General features: G+C 45.9%; 1 protein-coding gene across 2 annotated transcripts in view; it reads right to left on the bottom strand.

The window, feature by feature from the left end:
* The window catches only part of MFGE8 (milk fat globule EGF and factor V/VIII domain containing), a 33755-nt gene extending 11530 nt beyond the window's left edge, over window positions 1–22225 (bottom strand). For both annotated transcript variants that reach the window (XM_053365338.1, XM_053365339.1), the window contains exons 1-6: window positions 21993–22225; window positions 7137–7262; window positions 6132–6257; window positions 4715–4828; window positions 2273–2454; window positions 1569–1724 (exon numbers count right to left, since the gene is read on the bottom strand). In XM_053365338.1, coding sequence (XP_053221313.1) covers window positions 1569–1724; window positions 2273–2454; window positions 4715–4828; window positions 6132–6257; window positions 7137–7262; window positions 21993–22065 — 777 coding nt within the window. In that variant the 5' untranslated portion in view covers window positions 22066–22225. The remainder of the gene's footprint in view (window positions 1–1568; window positions 1725–2272; window positions 2455–4714; window positions 4829–6131; window positions 6258–7136; window positions 7263–21992) is intronic.
* Between the last annotated feature and the right edge of the window lie 3358 nt (window positions 22226–25583).

Raw genomic sequence — 25583 nt, 5'->3', positions numbered from 1 at the left:
TTCAGCATAGCTTCCTCAACACCTGCATGGGGACAAGTAAGGCCCCACCAGGCTCAGCACAGTGAATTAAGCATCATTAGTATTCTCTGAGAAGAGCTAAAATGTTTCTTCTTCCATGGTTGGGAGAGGCTGGAATTGCAGCAATCTAAAGGAAACAGGGAGGGCAGGGCAGGAGAGCCCTCAAGGCACACCTGCCAATTTCAGTTTGTCTCAGGTTTTTGTTTTTTTCCCTCAAATCTTAAATTCACTTCTCCACCTTAGTTTGCAAAAGGCAATTTTTAAGTCCTCATGGAAAATTTCTTGCCGCTCATAAGATTCTTTGCAACACCATTTGACAAGCTCAGATATGTTTCAATCACAGTGGATTCTTCCACGATTGCAACTAAAAATGTATGCTGTGCTCAAAACTGTTCCTTTTTTGTAGCAAAAGGTGGTGCGCTTCAATGGAAAAGAGGGCCGGTGGCAGAGAGGAAGCCCATTTTTTTCTAAGCAAGGCATTTGTCCAATGCACTGCCCATCTCGGGAGGCCCTCCTACAGTCCAGCTTATGAATCCAGGCCATTTTTTGTGTGCAACTTTGCCTAACATAGATACTAAGGCATCCGATGCTAGTCATGGTAAGAGCACTTTTTTGAAATCAAAAGGGCATTACTAACCTAGGTCCATTCATTTCAATGGGTCTACTCGGAGTACGGCTAGCATGGGAGTCACCCCACTGTTTTTAGTTTACTAAAAGTAAGTAAAATACACATGCTAAATTTAATCATTCTCTAGGGCAAGAGTTGGGGGGGGGGTTAGACTAAGGGCCAGATCCCCTCATGGACAACCTTCTGGAGGCCACATACAGGGGCCAAAGGGAGAACGGCCAGAGGGGGGAAAATGGGCAAGGAAATCAATGTGTCCTTTGTACATCAGGAGCTCTGTGGGAAATTCAAGCAACTGCCACTCTGCACCAATCAAAATCCCAGTTTTGTGGGTCGTGGGGCAGGCATCAGCATCTGAAGCAACTACAAAAAGCGGCTGTGGGATGGTGCCAAGCCTAACAACAAAGGTGCTGTTTTAGTGGCCTACCTTGGGAGGCTGCTGTTAAGAAAAACAAGGTAATTATTTTATAAAGCACTTCAGCATCGTTCAGGGGTACAGGTTGCGCTGTGGTCTAAACCACTGAGCCTCTTGGGCTTGCTGATCGGAAGGTCGGCGGTTTGAATGCCTGCATCAGAGTGAGCTCCCGTTGCTCTGTCCCAGCTTCTGCCAACCTAGCAGTTCGAAAGCACACCCGTGCAAGTAGATAAATAGGTATCACTGCAACGGGAAGTTAAACGGTATTTCCATGCATTCTGGTTTCCATCACGGTGTTCCATTGCACCGGAAGCAGTTTAGTCATGCTGGCCACATGACCCGAAAATCTGGCTCCCTCGGCCTGAAAGCGAGATGAGCGCCGCAACCCCATAGTCACCTATGACTGGACTTAACCATCCAGGGGTCCTTTACCGTTACCATCTTACCATCCACTTTTTTTTGTTTCTCCACCTTTCAGGCACAGCTGCAGCACCTGCCCGCTTTGCTCACCTTGTCATGATCTTGCTCCTCATCCTTAATGTACACAAACTCGCGCCCATCGAGGCTGTAGGCTACTTTGTAGGCCCGGACATATTCCAGGCGGCCTACGCGGCGTGCCCCTTGCGTGGCAAGGCCAGAGACCCTCATCTTCCTCATCAGGTTGACCTGGGGTGAGGAAAAGCAGGCAGAAACTGGATAAACATCTCTGTATGTGTGTGTGTTTGTGACTAATCAGATGTTTTGTGTGTGGCTTATATGCCCAACAGCATGCTGGGAGTCACAGAAACAAGCACAGCAACATTGAAGCACCCATTTCTCTTATCACCCCCACCCTTCTCTATTTATTTAATTCCCATTTATATCCCTCCCTCCCAAAGGAGCCTTAAAACATCAGCCTTAAAAACAATGAAAGCAACACAATCCAAGCTATGCTTATTAGACTTATTGGTCACTTGTAACCTAAGAAGGTATCAAAGCAACTTGCATTAAAATACATTACACCATAAAAAGGAAGTCGCATTAATGTTTCTATAATTCAAACAAGCTGCCTCAACCGTAACAGCACATTCACCATTATTACATAATCGACTCAGTCTATCAAAGGCCTGTTTCCACCTGGCCCTCCCAGTATGGACAAATGCTCCTTGCTTAGTTTTTGGCCTCCCACGTTTTGAAGCCCACATTGGACTCGCTGCTTCCAAGCGCACCATTACCTGAATCCAAGGGCTCCTGTCATAGTTGCTGGAGGTCCAGGCATTCACAATCCCCTTGTTGTTGAGGCGGGCGAGCTCTGGCCCCCAGCGCTGCAGGCCAAGGAACCCGTAGTGCACTGAAGAGGCGGCGAGCTGTGTGTTCGAAATGGCTCCTGATTCCATGCCGAGCAAATTTGAACATCCTGGAGGGGGGGCACCAAGACCACAGGGAGGAGGGCAGGGAAGGAGGGAGAGAAGACACTGAAACCATCGCATATTGCTTCCCTGTTAATAAATGCCTCCCCTCCCCAGTTTCTTCCCCTGTGTCAGCTTTTCGACTGTAAACTCCTTGGGGCAGGGACCTGCCTCTTGCACTCTGCAAAACAACACACACACAGCGAGAGAGAGTTGGCACCCTGCAAACAACAACAACAACACAGAGAGAATTGCCACATCAAAAGAGTAGGAGAGAATCAGACTTTTTGGCTGTGAAGTATTTATCAGTCTATATGAAGCAAAGTGAGACTTCAAAGTCTCAAGCAGAGACTTTGTTCTGTGCTTTTATAGAATTTTATTCAGATCTGCATGCACTCAATTTATTCCATACCGTGTTATTTTATTTTAACATTTGTTAAACAAGAAGAACATCCCCTCCCTTTTTAAGAAGCATGTTGCAACCTGCCAGGGAAACATGGCATTATAAGTTTGTTTATGATGTTGCCTTGTGTTACTTTTCATATGGTTCAAACTTTGGTCCTTGGGATGGCTGGATAGCTATATACAAATAAATGTATATAATTTAATCTCGCACACATACATATGCCATCTTTGGCTGCTGGAGAACCTGGGGGCCTGCAAGATCCCTGATCTCTGACCGGAGGTGGGTGCAAGCTCTGGTTCAACCTCAAAGGAATGCTGTTCTCAAGCCAATGGCTCCTGCTCCCTATTTCTAGCAAAGAAGCCCTCAAGGAGATGGGAGGGGAAATATCTTTGTGGGGTTATTCAGAATAATGTGTTTTTCTAGTTCTTATCTCCCTTCAAGTGTCTAATTTGTTTATGCAATAAAAGTGTCACCAAGAAGCAGAACATCATGAAAATAAGTCCTAGAGGAGCTTTTGGGGGACTGAGACTCTCAATCACTTCATGCTTAAATTAAGTTAAGCAGAGAAGACAATTACGTGTTAATTATCTCTGACGTGTAAATGTGAGGGAAGTTCACGAGAACTGGGCAGGCATAGCTTGAGCGGGAACCCAAGTTTAAAAGAGAGTAAGGAACGGTGGTGAACACTCAAGAGGCTTTCTTGTAGCGGTGGTTGAATCTGTAAATGTCATTTTGTCTTTTTTCCCAGTCTTGCAATCTTCCCCTCTCCCCCAAAAAATGCATTTCTCCCAACATACATTTCTGAAAGCACTTTTGCTTCATATGCATTTTGCAAGCCGTTTCCCACTACATGTAGAATTTGCATGCATTATTTTCTCTAATACAGACGCATTTTTGTGTACACATTTCCCCCCAAGGTACACATTCTTGCGCATACGCTTTGGTTGGAAAAGTGAAGAAGTGAACATTGCGAAGGATAGCTGCATTTTGGTTCCTGCACTGATCTGGAAAGGGCAAATCAGTCAGAAGAATTCGTCTTTCATTCTACTGCATAGTGCTAGTGTAGGGCATTGCACAGGTAGGTCATTTGTGTGTGTGTGTGTGTGTGTGTGTCTACACACACACACACACACACACACACACACATATATATAAATTATATTTATTTCTTTTTATTTGCACTCCAAGAGATTAGAGCTTAGTTGGAAGCCATGACTGCTTCACAATGCAGAGGGCACCTTAGCTCACTATTGGCTTATAGAATTTTGCAAGATTTCTGCATGTATACAGGTGGTAACAATGCAGAAACTGGGTTATCCATGGGCAGAATTTTATTTTGCGTATACACAATCTTCTATATATTTCTGAATACAAAATGCTGGCGTAATGTTTTTTTTTTAAATAAAAAAAAAACAGACTAGGAGCAGGCTCAAATCCCATCCCAGCCATGAAGCTCTCTGAGCCACTTGGAGTCTTCTCAGCCTAACCTACCTCACAGAATAAACTCGAGGGTGGGAAGATAATCAGTGCATGTTGCCTTGAGCTCTTTGAACAGATATCAGTGTAAGCAAATAAACTTCAGTTCATCAACCTGTTTGCAAGCTTCCCCAGGGTCTTCCAGCCACTAGTTTTCAGAAGCAGACTATTGGGCTGGATCACAAATGGGAGACATCCCACCCCACCCCCGATCTTGATGGATCCCAACTCTCAACAGCCCAACCAGCAAGGCCAATGGTCATGGATGTTACAAGTTCTAGCCCAACAACATTTGCAGGACCAATGATTCACCAGCTGTGCTCTAAACGGATCTTGGTCATTTCATCACTACCACCCTCCACATCTGTCACGGAGCAGGAACTTACGGAGTTGGCAGGATTTCCCCAGGTAGGGCGGCATGCACTTGCAGGCATAGTCCCCACTGAGATCCAAGCAGGTTCCTCCATTCTTACAGGGCTGCGAAGAGCATTCGTTCATGTCTACAGCCAAAAGGAAAGAAGAATTGAGTTGCTCGCCCCCAATGCAGCCAAATCAGGACCCCCGTCTGACTAAATACCCAGGCATTTGATGGCTTAAGAATATTGTTCCTAGCAACCTCAAGATTGCTGGATGGAAGCATGCTTCAAATTGTAATTGCTGCTAGAATGTTTCGGTCCGTTTTAGAATTGGCTTGATGTGTTTTTCTCTTGTATATCTATTTGCCTCCCTGCCTTCCTTGGGGAGGAAGGGCAGGATATAAACTCTATAAACGAAAAGAAAGCCATAAAAGAAAGCTTTGTTGCATTTGCCAGCCATGTCTTAAGACTGCAAATCTCTGAAGGTCATTTGTGGCCAAACAGAAGATAAGGCAGGGTACCACTGTACTTTTCCTATCTTCGATGCTACTTTTAGTTGCCAAAAGACAGATAAATTGTGATTTTCTTTGCTGAACAGCTGTAACAGTTACCGGCTGAAGCTGTATCTGCCATCAACAACAGACTCGCAGAGAAGAGTACGGAGTATGAACAGCGAGTTTAGTGCACTGGTTAGAATGTCAGGCTAGGACTTGCAGGACCAGGGTTCAAATCCCCACTCTGCCAGGGAGCTAACTGGGTGAGCTTGAGCCACAGTCACAACATCTCCCCCTTCGTTGCCTCACAGGGTTCTTGTGAGGGTGAAATGGGGAAAGAGAAGGGACAGAATTGCCACACACAGGAAGAACAAGGATATCGTTTGAGTGCCTCACTTGTACGTCTATAAATTATTTATTGGTCAACACAAATAGAAGTTATTAATACTGCAGCTGTTGTATAAGGGATTATTATTTTGACCGGAATGTAATTGAAATTAATAAGATTTTGGAACGCAGAAATAAAAGAAAATCATCAAACCATCCAGCATGCGGGAGGCCACCTAAATTATAGAATTTGGTATTTGAACCATCGGTATTAGTAGTTGTATTACAATTTGGTACTGTTATAATGAGGCTATTATTGGATTGAAATTTAAAATAAAATAGTAAAATTTATTATGAAAAAAAATGGGGAAAGAGCAGGAACCATGCACACCGCCCTTGAGCTCCTTAGAGGGAAAGAGAGATATAAATGTATAATCTTGCCTACTATAAACATGGATGTAATTGCAAGAGGTGGCTGTTGCCCTGCTTGGGGGCTTTCCTAGAGGCACGTAGCTACCCACTGCTGGAAATAGGGTACCAGACTGATGGGCTATTTGCTTCAAGCCAGTGCGAGCTGCTCTTCCGTTTGCAGCTGCAGCTTTCCCAAAGACACATCTCACACTCACTGTTTTCGCAGTGTTTGCCTTCATAGCCCGAGGGGCACTTGCAAAGGTATTCGGTGAAGACGTCACCCCTGTTGGGAACCACCTGGCACTCGCCCCCATTCTGGCAGGGGTTTGGGTGGCAGGCACCTGAAAACAAGAGGTGCAGAAAGAGAAATCAGATGCAAACAAGGACATCTCACAGCCCCTGCTAGATTTAACTATGCAAGAGGAGGTCGACAAACCACCACCTGCAGAGTTATCAGCGCCCCCAACATACATGCAATTTCATTAGAAATCTGGTTGGCCGCTGTGAGAACAGGGTGCTGGACTAGATGAGCCACTAGCTTGATCCAGCAAGACACTCCTTATGTTCTAAAGAAATCATGTATGTCAGAGCAGCTGATGGTTTGCAAATGGCAATCGGGATGTGAATATCCTTTCCCAACAAATGAGATGTGCATGTCATTAGCATTCTGAAGTGCAATGGAATAACAATGGCATAATTAGCAGGACTGATGGGCTTGCACTTATTTTAACTCTGCCATTGTTGCAGTAAGCATTTGGGGTCCCAAGGTGGAGAGATTTTGAGACCACTGCAGAACTTGTGCCAGGAGTCAGATCAGTCCCTTACCCAATGCCCAATCTATTCTGCGGTTTGGTCATGCTGGCCACATGACCCGGAAAGCTGCCTGTGGACAAATGCCAGCTCCCTCGGCCTGAAAGCGAGATGAGCTCCACAACCCCACAGTCACCTTTGACTGGACTTCACCATCCAGAGGTGCTTTTAACCTTTTTTACCTATCCTGCATTTTCCTCTCTGGGCTCCTCCAAGCGACTTCACTATTGAGCATTCATCCCAAGTTGGTTTTACTCTTTTTAGAGCTTGTGTTGTATTCCATTTTCATTATGCACATCGTTTTGACGGCTTAATGGTAGCCTATAAATTTATATTAATAATCACCATAAACCATCCTCTGCTTGCTTAAGTTCTAACGATAAACCCAGCGCTCCAAACACCACATTTACCTTTCTCGGTTTCGTTGCAATCAATCCCAGTGAAGCCTTCTGCACAGATACAGAAGAAAGGAGATTCGGTGATGCCGGTCAGGCAAGTTCCTCCGTTCTGACACTTGTTCTCTTCACAGAAGTCACCTGGAAAACCAAGAGAGTGAATCAGTGGAAGGCAGCAGCTTTGTAGTGAAGGTCCCTCTTCCCCACCACTTCTGAATCATAAATACCAAGGGGGTCAGGATGCTGATTTGTCTGAGGTTCCCATTTCCAATTGTGTCCAGGAGTGGGGGGGGGGGGGTCACAGAAAACATACAGTGGTACCTCGGGTTACATACACTTCAGGTTACATACGCTTCAGGTTATAGCCTCCGCTAACCCAGAAATAGTGCTTCAGGTTAAGAACTTTGCTTCAGGATGAGAACAGAAATCGTGCTCCAGTGGAGCAGCGGCAGCAGGAGGCCCCATTAGCTAAAGTGGTGCTTCAGGTTAAGAACAGTTTCAGGTTAAGAACGGACCTCCGGAACGAATTAAGTACTTATCCCGAGGTACCACTGTATTTGGAGAGGGGCCACAGCTCAATGGTACAGCATGTGCTAAGAAATAGAACAAAAACAATCCCCAGAAACCATTTTTATCCTGCCTGTTTTTCTAGGGATTATTTAGGGGGGGGGAGCATCCTCACAGGCGTCGGGAACCTTTGGGCATCCAGATGTAGCTGAACTACAACTCCCATCAGGCACGCCAACACCTAAGGGTTGAAGCAGTTCAGTGGGGGCCATGTTTTTTTGAGGGGGGTGGGCCCTCTCAATGTTCAGAGGGAGTTCGGCTCATCGCAACATCACATTGGGCCCCCTCAGGCCGGTCACTGATCAGAGTTGCGGGTCCCCTTCCACGCCCACCCAACCGCACGCGCTGCTCATAGGGCTCCTGAGCGGCCTGTCTTTTGCCGGAACCAGGCCTCGGTCGTCGGGGGGCCGGCGGCATGGTTGATGTTGATCGGCGGCCTCTGCACACGTTTTCCCAGAGACCTTGCGGCGCCCTTTTAAATAGGGGTATCGCCTAGGAAGCATAGCTGTCGACGTTTCCCTTTTTTTAAGGGGAAGTTCCCTTATTCCGAATAGGATTCCTCGCAAGAAAAGGGAAAAGTTGACAGCTATGCTAGGAAGCCGCCTCGTGCTGTGCTACCGGTGCACGGTAGCGCAACGTTGACTGCACCAGTAGCCCTCCGGAGCTTCAGATTAGGCTTATTTCTAGAGTAATGGGGAGGCAAGGAGGGTGGATCTGGATCTGGACCCTGGTGGAGGGTGGGGTACCCTGCTGCAGACCTGAATTGGATCTCCCACCTACTGCATGGCTATTTACTCTGGGGAAAATGGTTAACATAATTGCTAATTGTGTGAATTACGTCATGTCTAGTTACTTTCTTTGGAACTCTTATTTCCATTGCCTCTTAACCTTGCAGTATAATTCTTTGTAGGCTTCTTTCTGTTGTATCACAATTGACGATAGATGGCTAGTATGTAAATTCTTGTTCAACAACAAATTATTTGGAGTGTAAATATGCGCAATGCTTCATATGTACAAAGTGTGTGATGTAGTTTTTGTGGCTTGTGTGTAGTGCTAAGTATTTCACAATGTGACCATTACAAGTTGGCTGCACATGGAATTAGAATTCCCTATCGTAAATTATAGTATTCACAGTTGAGTGAGAGTATACAATGGTACCTCGGGTTACATACGCTTCAGGTTACATACGCTTCAGGTTACAGACTCCGCTAACCCAGAAATAGTGCTTCAGGTTAAGAACTTTGCTTCAGGATGAGAACAGAAATCGTGCACCAGCGGCGTGGCAGCAGCAGGAGGCCCCATTAGCTAAAGTGGTGCTTCAGGTTAAGAATAGTTTCAGGTTAAGTACAGACCTCCGGAACGAATTAAGTACTTAACCCGAGGTACCACTGTATAAATATATAATTTCTTTTCTCTTCCACACCGATTGGTGAATCCTAAAGCTCAGACTTATCTGCATTGTAAAAAAAAGAAAGAAACTGAGTTCTTCTGTATTGAAACATGTTCACACACCTACACTTGCACTTCTTATCTGTACCAAAATTCCATTCTCTCCCACTTCATGATTTTGCAGCCTAGCTATAAAATACTCCCCCTGAAAACTACAGCAGTCTGCCTGACAAAGAATTCCAGAAGAAGGGTCAGCAGTGGTAGTGGTGGCTGCTGCTAAGATAGAGGCATGGCAACCTCAGTGCCTAGGCGGTAAGCTTGCACCATCTTGCCTGCCTGCCATTGGTGAAGGGTTTTGGGGGTGTAAAGGTAAAGGTAAAGGTACCCTTGCCCGAACAGGCCAGTCTTGCCAGACTCTAGGGTTGTGCGCTCATCTCACTTTATAGGCCGGGAGCCAGCGCTGTCCGCAGACACTTCCGGGTCACGTGGCCAGCGTGACAAGCTGCATCTGGTGAGCCAGAGCAGCACATGGAACGCTGTTTACCTTCCCGCTGGTAAGCGGTCCCTATTTATCTACTTGCACCTGGGGGTGCTTTCGAACTGCTAGGTTGGCAGGCGCTAGGACCGAGCGACAGGAGCGCACCCCCCCCCGCGGGGATTCGAACTGCCGACCTTTCGATCGGCAAGTCCTAGGCGCTGAGGCTTTTACCCACAGCGCCACCCGCGTCCCTACACTCCCCCAAAGTCCCTGGGCCAGAGGCTGCCATGCCTGCCCCAAACCACCAACTGGGCGCCAAAGTTGGAAGATCAAATCTGGTACAGGGAGGGAGGCAGCCCATGGTATCTGGTGCCCCAGGATTCCCCCCCCCCCGCAGGCTCCCCACAAACCTTTCAGAGATGGCTGTGCATCCAAAGGGACCACCCAAAGCACCCAGCTCAATGAGCCCTGGCCGTCTGAAGCCCAGCCCTGGGGGTGCTAGGTGGCTTATATCTCTGCAGCCCAGCCAAGACGAACTCCAAGTGAGGATGGCTCCCACTGCAGCAGTTCCTAGTGTCCTGGAACTGTCTGCACTCAAATCACCTGCTCCCTGGGAAGTTGTGTTGCTCTGGAGGGATGCTGCCAGGCTCCAAGCTGGCCCAAGAGCACAGCCTGGCGGCTCCAACAATCTCTAGCAGTGGCGGAGGAACAGCAGCAGTAGCTTGAGCCTTTGGCTGTGGCACACGCTCTCCACCGGCCTTGCTCATACTGCCCTGGGTGGAGTTAGAGGGTGGGGAGATGGAGAGCCGCTAAAAACTGTGGTTTGCATGTTGGACCACCCTTATCTATATTGTAATCATGTAATCAATGATTTTTTAAAAAGGATTTTTTTTTTATTTAAATCAGATTTTTAAAATAAAATGCTTCTCGAGAAAAGAGGGGGAAAAAACATTGGGCCCCCTCAATCGTCTTGATAAGATGGCGCCTCTGACTCCCATCATCTTTGGCAACTGGCAATGCTTGCTGGGGCTGATAGGAGTTCAGCAACAAGTAGAACCCTGGTCCGACTGCACGGGCTACCAATTAGTTTCCGGGCCCAATTCAAAGTGCTGGTTTTGACCTATAAAGCCTTAAACGGCTCAGGACTGCAATACCTCAAGGACCACCTCTTCCCATTTGACCCTACCCGGTGACCCCCCCCCCATGAAAGGTTCGGAGGGTGGCAACACAAAAATGGGCCTTCTCTGCAGTGGCTCCCCATCTGTGCAATACTCTCCCCAAGGAAGTTCACCTGGCAGCTTCATTATACACCTTTAGGCGCCAGGCAAAAATGTTCCCTTTTAACCAGGCCTCTGATTGCTCTGATTGACATCCTATGCCCTTTCAAAAAGTGGCTCTTTGGGGGGGGGCATTATTGGGTTGTTCTTTTTATTCTGATTATGTAAGTTGTAGTTTTTATGTTTATCTTTACTCTGAACCGCTCTGAGACTTCCAGGTATGGGGTAGTATGTAAATTCAATAAAATAACAGCAACAATAACTAGGTCAAATGTTTCCCACACCTGGTGGAGCAGCAAATTCCATAGTTAACTATGCGCTCTGTGGAGAAGTACTTGTGTATACTTAAGTACATTAGAATAGCCTGCTGAATTAGGTCCATCTATTCCAGCATCCTGTTTTCATAGAGGCCAAACAGATGCCTAGGGAAGCTATGTCGAAGCACTGGCTGGCTTCACAGTTTTTCATGCATCGTGATTTTTGCACAGCACACACACGCACATGATGATTCGCAACATATTGCCAGGTCAAAAATTATGAAACCGGTATCACAATATGGACTGCAAACCATTTTTGGGCAATGTATTGATATATTGCCTAGCTCTAGTCATCATTGTGATAGGAATTTTATGGTCTTAGATATATGGTAATGTTCATAAGTGTACCAACCAAGCACGTACATAGATCAGCACAGGAAGACCGACCTGGAACCATTTTGATTCCTAAACTGAGCAAATGTTTTCTCTGCAAGGTCAAAGTGGGAAATCTCCCATGGTATCTTTCCTCACAAATCCTGTCTTAAGGGCACATTTAAGATATGAATAGGGTGTGAGCCTGTGACATGGCCCAGGAACTAAGTATTTATCATTACAAAAGACTGGCCAGGCTACCCAGGCAATCCAATCAAGTAACATGCCAGACAGGAGATAAACAAGGACAGGAGAAAAACAACATTCAAATTTCTGTTTAGACAGCCTTTTCTGTGATGTAGGTATGATGTATCTGAGGGGTGGTCTTAGGTTACACCCCTTCTGTGATGTATGTATAATGTTTCTGGGGGTGGTCTTGATCTACAGGGTGGCAATTTCAAAAGTCTTTATAAGGCCTTGCACGCCATTTTTCTGGGTTCCTCCTCTCTCCTGCGGGTGAGGGGAGCACCCTGTTGCAACAGATCAATAAAGATCAAGCTTACTAGCTGCTTTGCTTCTCAATATTCTCTGGCTGGCCTCTGCTATTCTCTCCTACCAATAGGGAACCTATGTAAGTACTCTACATGGGCTCTTGGATACCCCATAAGGGAAAAGGGCAATTTTTGTTTACAACATCATCTTGCAGAAGTGAATCCCAGTTTAACTACGCACGGAGAAAAGAAGTACTTTCTCTTTGAAGAATTCCTTTCGTTTTGCCTCTTCTGAATCTCCCGCTGTAGAGGACCCAAGGCAGATCCTCCAAAAATAGCCTCCAGGCTCCTTGTTTGCTGGGGTAGGGCTTTAACGTCCATGGCAGACAGATTTCATTAGCTTAAGCTACTCCTCCCAGCATTATTGCTCGTAAGTCTTTTTATAGCAGAAGTCCCTGGGGTTAATCTCACTTCCTAACACTCCACTCCTCCAACTGGCCAAGAAGAAACCAGGCTCCAAACTGTGTTGAGAGGTGCATGGGCAGCTCTCACAGCCCAGCCTGGGAAGGGGAAATAAAAAAAGCAACAGAGCTCAGGCACTGCCTGTGCTGTCGCCCTGGCTGGTGCCAGATGACCTCATCTTCCATCAATGCGCTGCCACGAGCTACAGCCAGGGAGGAAGGGATGGCCATAGGAATCTGAGATATCGCTTCCGATCTGACTTGCTCCCAAACAGACAGGAGTACTTAGCTGCCCTCTATGTCTCTCTGCCCTGCCTTTTGGACAATTAATGCAACTGAGAGCCAGGTTCCCGTGGAGTGGAGTGGCCAAGTTACTACAGTGGTACCTCAGGTTAAATACTTAATTCGTTCTGGAGGTCTGTTCTTAACCTGAAACTGTTCTTAACCTGAAGCACCACTTTAGCTACTGGGGCCTCCTGCTGCTGCCGTGCCGCCGGAGCATGATTTCTGTTCTCATCCTGAAGCAAAGTTCTTAACCTGAGGTACTATTTCTGGGTTAGCGGAGTCTGTAACCTGAAGCGTATGTAACCCAAGGTACCACTGTACAAAAACAAGAACAACATGACAAAGCCATTTTTCACCTTCTCACCCCTTGCTTTTTCCTGTAAGACCTATTGCAGTCGTTAAGAGTCGTCAACAGGCTCATCACAGCTATCTGCCAATCACCCATTCCCACCACCCTTCTGACTAATACCCCTCCCCACCTTCTCACTATATAGAGGGATCTGGCAACTTCTGTTTCAAGTGTATTTGAAGAAGTGTGCATGCACACGAAAGCTCATACCAAGAACTAACTTAGTTGGTCTTTAAGGTGCTACTGGAAGGAAAAAAATTTTTTGTAAGAACAACACTGAGCGTCTTCAGTGAAAGGAGGTGGCTGAACAGAAATGCATTAGCAATCAGCAGGGATGTGTGAATGCCAGAGTTTTGCAAAAGGGTAAGAAAAAAAAATTCAGAATCCAGGGAACCCTTTTTTTCCTGCTCAGTGAACCTCTGAGTTGTACTGAATTAACTTTTACTCAAAGAGTTCCAGGGGTCAGCAAACTTTTTCAGCAGGGGGCCAGTCCACTATCCCTCAAACCATGTGGTGGGCTGGACTATATTTTGAGGGGGGGGGAGATGAATGAATTCCTATGCCCTGCAAATAACCCAGAGATGCATTTTAAACAAAAGCACACATTCTGCTCATGTAAAAACATGCTGATTCCCGGACTGTCCGCGGGCCGGATTTAGAAGGCGATTGGGTCTGATCTGGCCCCCAGGCCTTAGTTTGTCTATCCATGGAATTGACTCATCATACTTAATGGGCATTCATTTCAATTGGTCTAAAAAAGTTAGTTGAATACAACCCCAAGTTTTCATTTAAAAACAACCCACCATCACCACCAAGTTTCTAACCCTTAAAAGGCTGGGAAAATAATATTTGGCTGTATTGAGGGTGGGCAACGTCCCAGAAATTTCAGAAACCAAGTAGAGGTGGTTTCAGAACCTGGCATTCTGGGACAGAGGCCAGGGCCACAGCAGGAGAGATGTTAATGCCTGCTCTGGGGCTGCCTTTAAGGGAGGGTGAATTCATGACCCAATGCTTCAAGCAATCCTGCAGCTGAGGTTGGTGGGAGCTAAAGTTCAACAACAACCAGATCTGCCTTCCCCAATCTGCTTTCGACTCCAATGCCCATCAGCCCTCGCCAGCACTGCCATGGTCAGGGATGATGGGAGCTTTCATAAAAAACCCCTGGAGGACCAGTTATAGAAACCCAGATAGGTATATAAGCTAATCACCGTTGGGTCACCCCAACGGAATGTCTAGACACCATTCCACTGGGATCAAGTTTTTCATTGTTATTGTTGTTGTTGTTGTTAGTCATTTAATTTCTATAGCACTTTATATTCTAAATAAAAAATCTCAAAGCAGTTAAAAACACATTAAAATATCAAATAAAACAATCCAGAATAAAACAAACTCAAGCGTCAAGGAAAACAATGTGGGGATCAACTTTTAAAACCTCAGGAAAACTATCCGCGAGCTTTTCAGCAAAATTGGAGCATGTGTGATTACATAGCTTCCAAACTTGTCCATCATGGTACTTTCTGAATTGCCATCCATAGTTAGACACATTTAATTTCACTGTCCAGACACTTTAACTACCCCTGTCTCCTTCTCCCTCCAAGATCTGTTCTTCTTGCTCTTGCCCAAATTCTCTGATAAGCAAAAGACCCCCATTTGACAGTTCCCACCTTCTACTGATGAGCAACTTCATCCAACCCAGTTACAGAGTACTTGACACATTCTCAGCCCATTGAGGGGTTTCTGAGATTCCTGGCTACATCTTCAGAGGTGGCTGCTCGAGTAAAATACAGTCTGAACACTGCTGTTCTGTCCACCTTTTGGTTTAATAATGTATAATTTGACATGAGCTTCATTCACAAAGCACGGTTTCTCATTCATAAAACATATTATTTCTCATGAAAAGGTTATGAATTGAGTTTCTCTGGTTTGGGGGGGCGGTGCGCCATTTATCCTCAATTTACAGCAGAACCAATTAATTTCCCTGGTGTGTTCCTAATAGGACAGGCATTAAGTAGGTCTCTGCACAGCTCTGCAAGCCGCTTACTATTTCAAGGAAGAGGCTAGAGCAGAGGAGAAAGTCGACAGCGTGCGATGGAAAAAGTAGTTTTAAAGGGTGACTCTCCTGTCTGTGAACTCCTGCTACAATTTCTGTGACAATGGAATTCCAAGTCAAAAGGTGGGATATAAATACCCTAATAATAAAATAACATCTTCATTCCAGGAAGCTGTCTTTTTACAGTTGCTTTTATACTTGTAATTTTGATGTCTGCCTTTATTTGTTTGTGGACTGCCTAAGCAGTTCTTCTGGAAATGAAAGTAGTATATAAACCCTTTTAATCATTAACATCTGAAGCTAGACAGGCCAGTGACCTGACTTGGTATAATATGGCTTTTGATATCTCTACAAGTCTCAGGTTCAATCCCAAACAATTCCAATTAGAAAGGACAGGTAGCAGGCAATTGTCATAGGAGAGAGAGTCGCACCAGAAATCCTTCAGAGCTGCTGCCAATCTGAGTATGCATTATTATTTCTTTTATTTATTATTGACATGCCTAAGCAGCCCCAGAGCAAGAGGTCTCTGAGCAGTGGTGTAGATAAAAATGGCTTAAAATCTCATGTGCCCCCTCCATGGGAGATCTGGACGAAAACAGGGCCTTTTTAGTGGTGGTTCGCCACTCAGAGAATGCTCTCCTGAAGGATGCTTGCCTGGCGCCATCATTACATATTTTAGGTGCCAGGCTTTTCTGCTAGGCCTTGGGCAAGTGGGATGTTTTAATCCTGCCTTGTAAAAATACAGTTGATTAAAATTTTGTTTTTGTTTTATGCTTTCTGTAACAATAATTTATAAAGGGACTAGTAAATTTAAATAGCAACAACTATAATATAAAACAGAGTAGATTGTACTAGCCTAGATGAACAAGAAGCCTGATCTGGTACAAGGCAGTGCCATATCCTACATGTCGTCTGTTCCTTTTGAATTATGGTGCTGGAGGAGACTCTTGAGAGTCCCCTGGACTGCAAGAAGATCAAACCTATCCATTCTTCAGGAAATCAGCCCTGAGTGCTCACTGGAAGGACAGATCCTGAAGCTGAGGCTCCAATACTTTGGCCACCTCATGAGAAGAGAAGACTCCCTGGAAAAGACCCTGATGTTGGGAAAGATGGAGGGCACAAGGAGAAGGGGACGACAGAGGACGAGATGGTTGGACAGTGTTCTCGAAGCTACCAGCATGAGTTTGACCAAACTGTGGGAGGCAGTGGAAGACAGAAGTGCCAGGTGTGCTCTGGTCCATGGGGTCACGAAGAGTCGGACACGACTAAACAACAACAAGGGTCCTCTTTAGGGTGTCCCTGCAGAATAAAAAGTTTGCTCCCACACCCATTGGTGCTCCTTTATATTCTTTTCCTTTCCCCCATTCTGACTGCAGGCTAAGAATGTTTGTGTCCTTTGATTAGCTACTGTTTAAAACCCAGCTCATTCCATTTGGCCCTGATACACAAACCAGCAAACAATGGAAAGGGGGAAACGTATCTTCTGGCTGGGATAAGAAACTATTGTCTGCTTGCAGAGGGAAGGATTGCCTAATGATTAAAAGAATACTATGTGTCTGCATCGGGACTGTTGGGTCAGAACCAATTCCCAATTATCACTTCACTCACTGTCACGAGGCAAGGAAATCGGATGAGAAACACAATCATGCCCCCATGTGTGAGAACAAGGTGTCTGTTTCCCAAAATCAGAAGTGCCTGGGGAAAAACAGGATTCCTTTAAGGCTAGAGAAGAGGGGAAAGTAGACAGCGTGCAAAGGAAAAAGTGAGTTTTAAAGGGCGACTCTCCTGTCTGTGAACTCCTGCTACAATTTCTGTGACAATGGAACTCCAAGTCAAAAGGTGGGATATAAATACCTTAATAATAAAATAACATTCTCATTCCATTCATCTTGCCTGGAACTGGAATAGCCCCAATTCCTGTTGCCCACCTCTCCCTTATGTTTCATGACCCCCAAATAAAAGCCCAAATCATTCCTAGAGAGTTTTGATTCATTGGGAAGAGTAGCATTTTCTGTACTCTTGACTCTAAATCGCTTGGCAGAAGGAATGAGAATTATTTTTGCAGGGGCATCACTGATTGAAGGTGGCTTAGGTCACATTCACACCATACATTTAAAGAACATTTTAAGCCCACATCTTCCTTCAAAGAACCCTGGGAATTGCAGTTTATCCCTTGCAGAACTACAATTCCCAACAACCTTGACAGGCTACAGTTCCAAGGATTCTTTTGGGGAAGCAATATACTTTAAATACCCTGTGGGCCTGATAGTAAAGTAAAGAGTAAAGGGACCCCTGACCATTAGGTCCAGTCGTGACCAACTCTGGGGTTGTGGTGCTCATCTCGCTTTATTGGCTGAGGGAGCCGGTGTACAGCTTCCAGGTCATGTGGCCAGCAGGACTAAGCCGCTTCTGGCAAGCCAGAGCAGCGCACGGAAACGCTGTTTACCTTCCCGCTGGAGCGGTACCTATTTATCTACTTGCACTTTTGAACTGATAGTTTGGCAGGAGCAGGGACAAGGTCGCGGGGATTCGAACCGCTGACCTTCTGATTGGCAAGTCCTAGGCTCTGTGGTTTAACCCACAGTGCCACCAGTGTCCCATCTGCCAAATATCAGAGGCTGCTCCCCTATTCACCCATATATTTTGGTGTGGCGAGTGAGTGGGGGACCTTTATCACCAACGAAGGGGGCTGGATGGCCCAGAGGATGCCAGATGTGGAACTTAAGTTAGAATTTTAAAAAGGAAAGAAGACAAGAGGACAGACTGCACCAACAGCAGAATCCATTGGGATTTTCATTCATGCAGAATCCATTCTAATCCCTTTCAGCTACATACATCTCTGCACCTCCACCATCCTGAGTTCCGGGTTGTTGTTTTTTTCCTCCTCCAACAAAGACTTAGAAGTGCTGACTCTGCCCTAAAGTGCTAACAAGAGAGGAGGCAGATAATGCTTAGCTCACTGTTGGGTTCAGGCCCGTACCCATCACAGCCCTGCAGTAAGCATTTAAACAGTCTCCTCCCCACTGTCACCATCAATCAGAAATATAAATATGCTGTGTTCTCTCCTCCAGCAGTTGCCTTAGGAACCAGGTAAAACTGTGGAAGAAAAAATCCCCGATTCTGACCACACAAAGGAGCATTGCCAAGTGTGGGAAGAGATGTTACAAGGAACATATGCCCTCAACTTCCTCATTCTATTGCTAACTTGTTTTTTTATCCTGCTCTCCTTTCAAGTTCTTGTTGGAAATACACTAAAAAGGATATACCAAGAACTCAGGCCACAAGTTTCAATATAAGGAATAATTCCTACTCGAGAGTTGAAAAGAAAAACGTGTATATTCTGCTAAGAATAACAGTTTGAAGCTAATGGTAAATTTGAACACAACGTGTAAGTACAGTAGTTTTAAGGTAAAACGTTTAAGTACAGAAATAATGTAGTTTCAAATATGCAGTAATATAGTATAAAGGTACATAAAATACCAGTACACAACAATTATTTTGTACAAGTCTCAATGGCAGTCAAAAGGAGTCCATATTATATAGAATCAGAATAAAGAATCAAATAGGGCCGAAAAGGAGTATCCGGAGTGTGAATCAGATGTACGACTCAGTAGTGGTGACCAGGACAGGGCCCTGTTTCGGAGTAAACGCCTTCTTCAGCTCGGTTTTTTGAGGGCTATAAATCTGTTGGAAGTCTGTATCATTTAATATTTGAAACTACATTATTTCTGTACTTAAACGTTTTACCTTAAAACTACTGTACTTACACGTTGTGTTTAAATTTACCATTAGCTTCAAACTGTTATCCTTAGCAGAATATACACGTTTTTCTTTTCAACTGTCGAGTAGGAATTATTCCTTATATTGAAACTTGTGGCCTGAGTTCTTGGTATATCCTTTTTAGCTCCTTTCAAGTTCGGCATACTGTACATGATTCCTTCCCATGCACGCACGTTCTGTCCTCACAGCAACCCTGTTAAGTAGGCTAGGCTAAGAGGGAGCTGTTGGCCAGCAGTCGGTTAATGAGGTTCAGGGCCAAGTGGGATTCAACCCCAAGTCTCCCTGACCCAAGTCCAACAGCCTATCCACTAGAAAAGGAGTGAGCAAAATTCAGGCTTGGAGAATATGCTTTGTTGTTGTCATTTTTACTATGTACCCAAGGTCCACCCATGGGAAACTGGAGCAAAAGAAATGCATATAAAATTAAATAATTCTGAGCCCAAGTGTTTGCTCCACGTACCAAAACTGAATGGCGCTCACAGTCCTTGCAAACAAAAAATCCCAAGTTTCCTTTCAGCAGTGTTAATCAGGAGTCATTTGGTTGCTACTAGTACTATAAGCAATTAGGAATCTGACTCCTTGCAGATGAGGTGATCACCAGCCACTATCATATCCACAGCCTCATCTGCACTACACATTTAAGCTGCATCATACCACTTTAATTGGTCGTGGCTTCCCCCAAAGAACCCTGGGAAGTGTAGTTTGTTGAGGGTGCCGAGTCATTAGAAGATCCCCTATTCAGTTAGCAGAACTACCATTTCCAGAGTGCTTTAACAACCAATCCCTCTTCTCAGGGAACTCTGGGACTTGCAGCTCTGAGAATGGAACTAACAAACTACAGTTCCCAGGATTCTTTGGGGGAAATCACAACTGTTAAAGTGATAAGATAACGCTTTAAATGCATAGTGCAGATGGAGCTCAGATCTGCCCTCGCCCCATCGCTGCACTATATTATATTGGCTGTCCAAGGCCTATTTGCCATGGCTAGGGCGTAAGAAAAATATGATGCTTACATCCCAATCCTGAAAGCAATTGTTTGGAATTCCTTTTCAATGAGCTTACTAGGGAAGAGGCGCAGTTCAGTGGTAGTGCATCTGCTTTGCAAGCAGAAGGTTGCTGGTTCAATCCTCAGCATCTCTAGGTATGGCTGAAACCCTGGAGAAGCTGCCAACCAGAGTAGACAATACTGAGCTAGATGGACCAATGATCTGACTCCACCTAAGACGGGTTCCTGTGTCCCTATGTACTTATTCATTTATATTCCACCGTTTCTTCAGGGAGTTCAATACACTGCATCTTCACAACAGTCCTGAGAGATAGGTTAGGCTATGAGAAAGCTACTGGCCTAAAGTCATCCAGGGCACACTTCGGAAAGAGGTGACATTTCATACTCAAGGCAACTGGGAGTACCTCCATGGTGAGCAGGAAAGAAGTTGCATTATTTTGCAAGAAGTAATAGTTTTTAGTTTCAGACCATCACTTTGACCCAACTTACAGGTAAAACTAAACCAAACCATGGCTTAGTGCAAGCAAGCAGGTTCCCTGATTGAAGGGACTTTTGTTTTTATTGTGCATTTCGTGTTTTCATATTGTGATTTTATGTTGCAACCTGAGACCTGCGGGTATAGTGCAGTATACAAATTTAATGAATAACCAATAAATAAATAAAAGATCACTGCGACAATACTCCTCCCCAATGCCGCTGCCCTACAAGGGACGAAGCCATGGTTTGGCATATTGCGAAAACCCAGACTTATGGTTTGTCTACCCTAGATAAAGCGGTACGCCAGGAACACACCTTGGTTAAAGTGCATGGTTTGTCTGGAACAAGACAAACCATGGGGCCAAGGTCTGGATGCAACGTTAAGCCAAACCATGGTGCCTTTAAAGCTATAGGAGCCTCAGTCTGTGGTGCACATCTAGGTAAAACTTCCAGACAGCGGCTTCCAAGTAAGGGCTGGGGGAGACTTCTGCCTCAAAGTCCAGAGAACCATTGCCAGCCAGTGTTGACAAAACTGAGCTAGACAGAGCAATGATCTGACCGGTTATGGAAGCAGCTTCCTATGTCCCTAAGCTCCTTTCGGAAATGAGTCACTGCACTGATCCAGTGTCTTCCACATCCCCACAAAAGCCTACCGACATCTTGCCCACAAGCACACAAAAACACCCTTGGGAGATTTATTAGGAAGTCCCTTAAGCCAAACATGCACACGTACCTAAGTCCTGGAAATAGGTTGGTACAGAAGGAGAACAAAAATAAATCTCTAGCACCAAGTTTTAAGAAAAGAGGTTACTTATACCCAAGACAACCCTGAAAGCCTAGAGCAGGCCCCCTTAGGCTCTCCTTTCACTTTGATTTCCACAGACCAATTCCCGTGGGAAAATATGGTGCCTATTTTCCCACATTGCAAAATGTTAGTCTGATGATCCCCAAATCAAGTCAAGGTTCAGAGGGTGGGGGAAGAGAGCACAGCCTTACTCTTTGCTTGACCCCACTAGCTATTGTTTGTAAAATGTTACTAGAGGAACGATACAGATAGGGTAAAACTGGGCGAGTCAGAGGCTTGTGGATTTCACTAGCTCCCTTTCCCTTCCCCCACCGTTTCCCTCCACAATTTGAACACAGGGCCTGCTTCTCTAAACTTCATAACCAGGTCTTCGTCTTAGAGCTTGTCAAGGCTAAATCCCCCAAAACACAGGCAGGGAGGAGAAGAACCATAAAAATAAAGTCAGGACTTAGCGCCGCCCGCCGCGAATCCATCATTGCGCACAGAGCCTCTAGAGCATGTACAGAGCGCTTTTCCCTAACCCTAACCAAAACGCATTCCAACCCAAAGCGTAAACATACCCTGCTTGTGCGTACGGCTGATCTTTTCAAATGGGCATTTCGAGATTTCACGGCGCTTTAACGCGAGTTTCGTGGAAGGATTTGGTCGGCAGCGAAGGAACAAATCGAGAGGGGCTGGGCTGCAAACGGATTTAAAGCCAGGGCAGCTTCGCCTTCGAGGCGCCCCGCGCGCAATTTAAGAAGGGCTCCCCACCCACCACCTCCAGTAGCCAAAAACCAGGCAGGGAAGCGAGAGAAGGGAAGGGAAAATCAGCGCTGCCTACTCACCGCTGACAGCAACCAGCAGACAGAAGGCGAGGAGAGGCCCCAGCAGGAGCTGCGAGGAGCTGGGTCCCTTCATGGTGCGTCGTTCCCCTGCGGGGCTGGGCTGAGCGCGCCTCCCGTCCCGTCTCGTCCTGCTCCGCTCAAGCTCAGCAAGTTCTGCCGCCTGTTTGTGTTCCTACTCCGCACAGGCGAATGACTCAGTGCAGCCCAAGGCAGCGAGCGAGCCCGCCCCCTCTTTCCCTTAAGGCTCAGCCTGCCAATTACGCCCCGCCGCCACGTGCTCCGGCTGTCGAGCCAATGGCGAGCGGCGTCGGAAGGAGCAGGAGCAACAACAGCGCCAAGGAAAGCCATTTGGCCCATTTGGAGGGATGGGCGGCTGGGCGCCTAGACGCCAACATTTGGCTAAGCGCAGTGGTGCTTGAAATAGGGTTACCACCTTTGTTCTGGTATAATACAGGACAGAGTAGGGTGGGGGGAGCCCCCGATTTCTTTATTTTCCATCTGATGCAAAGTGACTTCAAAGCAAACCATTATGATCTATTTTTTTTCATTAAATAGTTTTCATTTGATTTTACAAATTTGTTCACATTCCAAATCACAAATGATAAAAATTACACAAGATTCTTCCCAATCTTGAGACTTCCCTCCTCCCCTACATGGGTGCTTTAGTTAACCTTTAGTTAACCTTTTCAGCTACATATTATAAGTTATCTAATTTTTCGGTTCTCCATTGTGTCCAAAGTCTGTGTAACATTACTTGAGTTATTTAAGACCTGCTAAAGAGTTCAAATGCTTACAGTGGTCTCTCAAGTATAGTAGCTGTTCTCTTTGACATCTGGTGGGAGGGCATTCCACAGGGAGGGTGCCACTATAGAAGGGAAACTCCCAAGGTACGCTTTTCAGCTCGAGTCTCTTTAACCGGCCTTGTGAATGTTGGGAGATCAGGTCCTTGGGATGAAAATAAGAACCTAAAATGAGCCTAAAATGCTTGACTAGACCGAAGCCACTTCTAATCCAGTATCCTGATATCCTGTTCTCACAGTGGCCAGCCAGCCAGATGCCTGTAGAAAACCCGAAGATGGATGTGAACACAAAAGCACACTCCTCACTTTTATTCAGGGGCAGGTTTCCTTTGAATGTGGAGGCGGTACACTATCATGGCTGATATTGATTCCAGCCTGATCTTCCAACTACAGTGGTACCTCGGGTTACATACGCTTCAGGTTACAGACGCTTCAGGTTACAGACTCCGCTAACCCAGAAATAGTACCTAGGGTTAAGAACTTTGCTTCAGGATGAGAACAAAAATCATGCTCCGGCAGCGGGAGGCCCCATTAGCTAAAGTGGTGCTTCAGGTTAAGAACAGTTTCAGGTTAAGAACGGACCTCCAGAACGAATTAAGTACTTAACCCGAGGTACCACTGTATAAATTTTCCCCATTCTTTGTTGAAGTTTTGAACCTTTGTTGAAGTTTCTGATTTTCCCGGTCATTTTTGCCATCTTTGCATAGTCCAACAACTTGGTCTGCCATTCTGCTCTGGTAGGGACCTTATTGTCTTTCCAACTGCAATAGAAAGGCATTATGATCTATTGCAGCCTAACAGGACGGCCCCTCTGGAATTTGTCACACACGTACAGGCACACATGAATCTGTAGATGTGTCTGTGCTTGGTTACCCAGAACTTAAATACACTCTTTCAAACACATGCATTTGGAGAGGATCCCTAACTTGGCAGGGAGAGAGAGAGAGAGAGAGAGAAGACTTGAAATACAGGACAAAGGTGCATCAATACAGGATGCAGCATTTTACATTGAAATATGGGACAATACTGTATTTATACAGAACAGGTGACAACCCTACTTAGGTTTGCCATGGCACCTTATAATAAAGGTAAAGGTAAAGGTACCCCTGCCCGTGCGGGTCAGTCTTGACAGACTCTGGGGTTGTGCGCCCATCTCACTCAAGAGGCCGGGGGCCAGCGCTGTCCGGAGACACTTCCGGGTCACGTGGCCAGCGTGACATCGCTGTTCTGGCGAGCCAGAGCCGCACACGGAAACGCCGTTTACCTTCCCACTAGAAAGCGGTCCCTATTTATCTACTTGCACTTAGGAGTGCTTTCGAACTGCTAGGTTGGCAGGCGCTGGGACCGAGCAACGGGAGCACACCCCGCCGCGGGGATTCGAACCGCCGACCTTTCGATCGGCAAGCCCTAGGCGCTGAGGCTTTTACCCACAGCGCCACCCGCGTCCCTCCGGCACCTTATAATACTAGCATTAATTATAATACGTTATAATAGTACTGGGACGCGGGTGGCGCTGCAGAAGTTTGGTGGTTCGAATCCCTGCAACGGGGTGAGCTCCTGTTGCTCCTGCCAACCTAGCAGTTCAAAAGCACGTCAAAGTGCAAGTAGATAAATAGGTACCGCTCCAGCGGGAAGGTAAACAGCGTTTCCGTGCGCTGCTCTGGTTTGCCAGAAGCGGCTTAGTCATGCTGGCCACATGACCCAGTAGCTGTACGCCGGTTCCCTCGGCCAATAAAGCGAGATGAGCGCCGCAACCAGAGTCATCCACGACTGGACCTAACGGTCAGGGGTCCCTTTACCCTTTACCTATAACACCACTATGCTGTAGTGTTTAGAGTGTCAGACTAGGACCTAGGAGACCAGGGTTCAAATCTCCACTTGGCCACAAAGTTCACTGGGTGACCTAAGGCCAGTTGCTCACCTAACTGACAAGGTTGTTGTTGGGATAAAATGAGGAGGGGGGAGAGGAACACCGAAGCCAGCTTTTTGGAGTATTGCAGGAATTTATGTAAAGGGGGGGTTGCCTCTCCAGCAGATATCATGCACACACACCCCCGACTACCAAAAGCAACACAATCACTTCAGCAAATGTCCCCACAAAACACTTCATCACAGTTTTCCCCATCTCTATTCAAAGCACCTCTGCTGCATATTACCAAATGTAACAATTCGGAATAACAGATACAATCTTGCTTAAAATGTATATAGGAAGTGCAGTGTAAGCGATGGAAGTCAATCAATGAAATTTTATTAATATTTTCATACTGAGATATTTGCAGAATAAATTTGGAAGAAATTCTTCCAACTTTTCTTCTTTTCTCTCTCTATTTTCCCCTCCTTTTTTCTTTTTCCTCTTCCTCTTTTTTCCTCTTTTGTTCTTTATATATGTTTGTGTGTGTGTGCTTATCTGAAATATATATGTATGTATTTGCAATATTTTGCTTATATTTTGTAATAATTATGTTAAATAAATTAATTTGGTTTTTTTAAAAACCAAATGTAACAATTCACTGATAAATGTATCTACGTACTGGGACACGGGTGGCGCTGTGGGGGACGCAGGTGGCGCTGTGGGTTAAAGCCTCAGCGCCTAGGACTTGCCGATCGAAAGGTCGGCGGTTCGAATCCCCGCGGTGGGGTGCGCTCCCGTCGCTCGGTCCCAGCGCCTGCCAACCTAGCAGTTCGAAAGCACCCCCGGGTGCAAGTAGATAAATAGGGACCGCTTACTGGCGGGAAGGTAAACGGCGTTCCGTGTGCTGCGCTGGCTCGCCAGATGCAGCTTGTCACGCTG

The sequence above is a fragment of the Podarcis raffonei genome, chromosome 14 (genome assembly GCF_027172205.1).
Source record: "Podarcis raffonei isolate rPodRaf1 chromosome 14, rPodRaf1.pri, whole genome shotgun sequence".
Lineage (NCBI taxonomy): Eukaryota > Metazoa > Chordata > Lepidosauria > Squamata > Lacertidae > Podarcis > Podarcis raffonei.
Note: the sequence above shows the minus strand (reverse complement) of the source record. Positions and strands in the feature narration are given on the sequence as shown.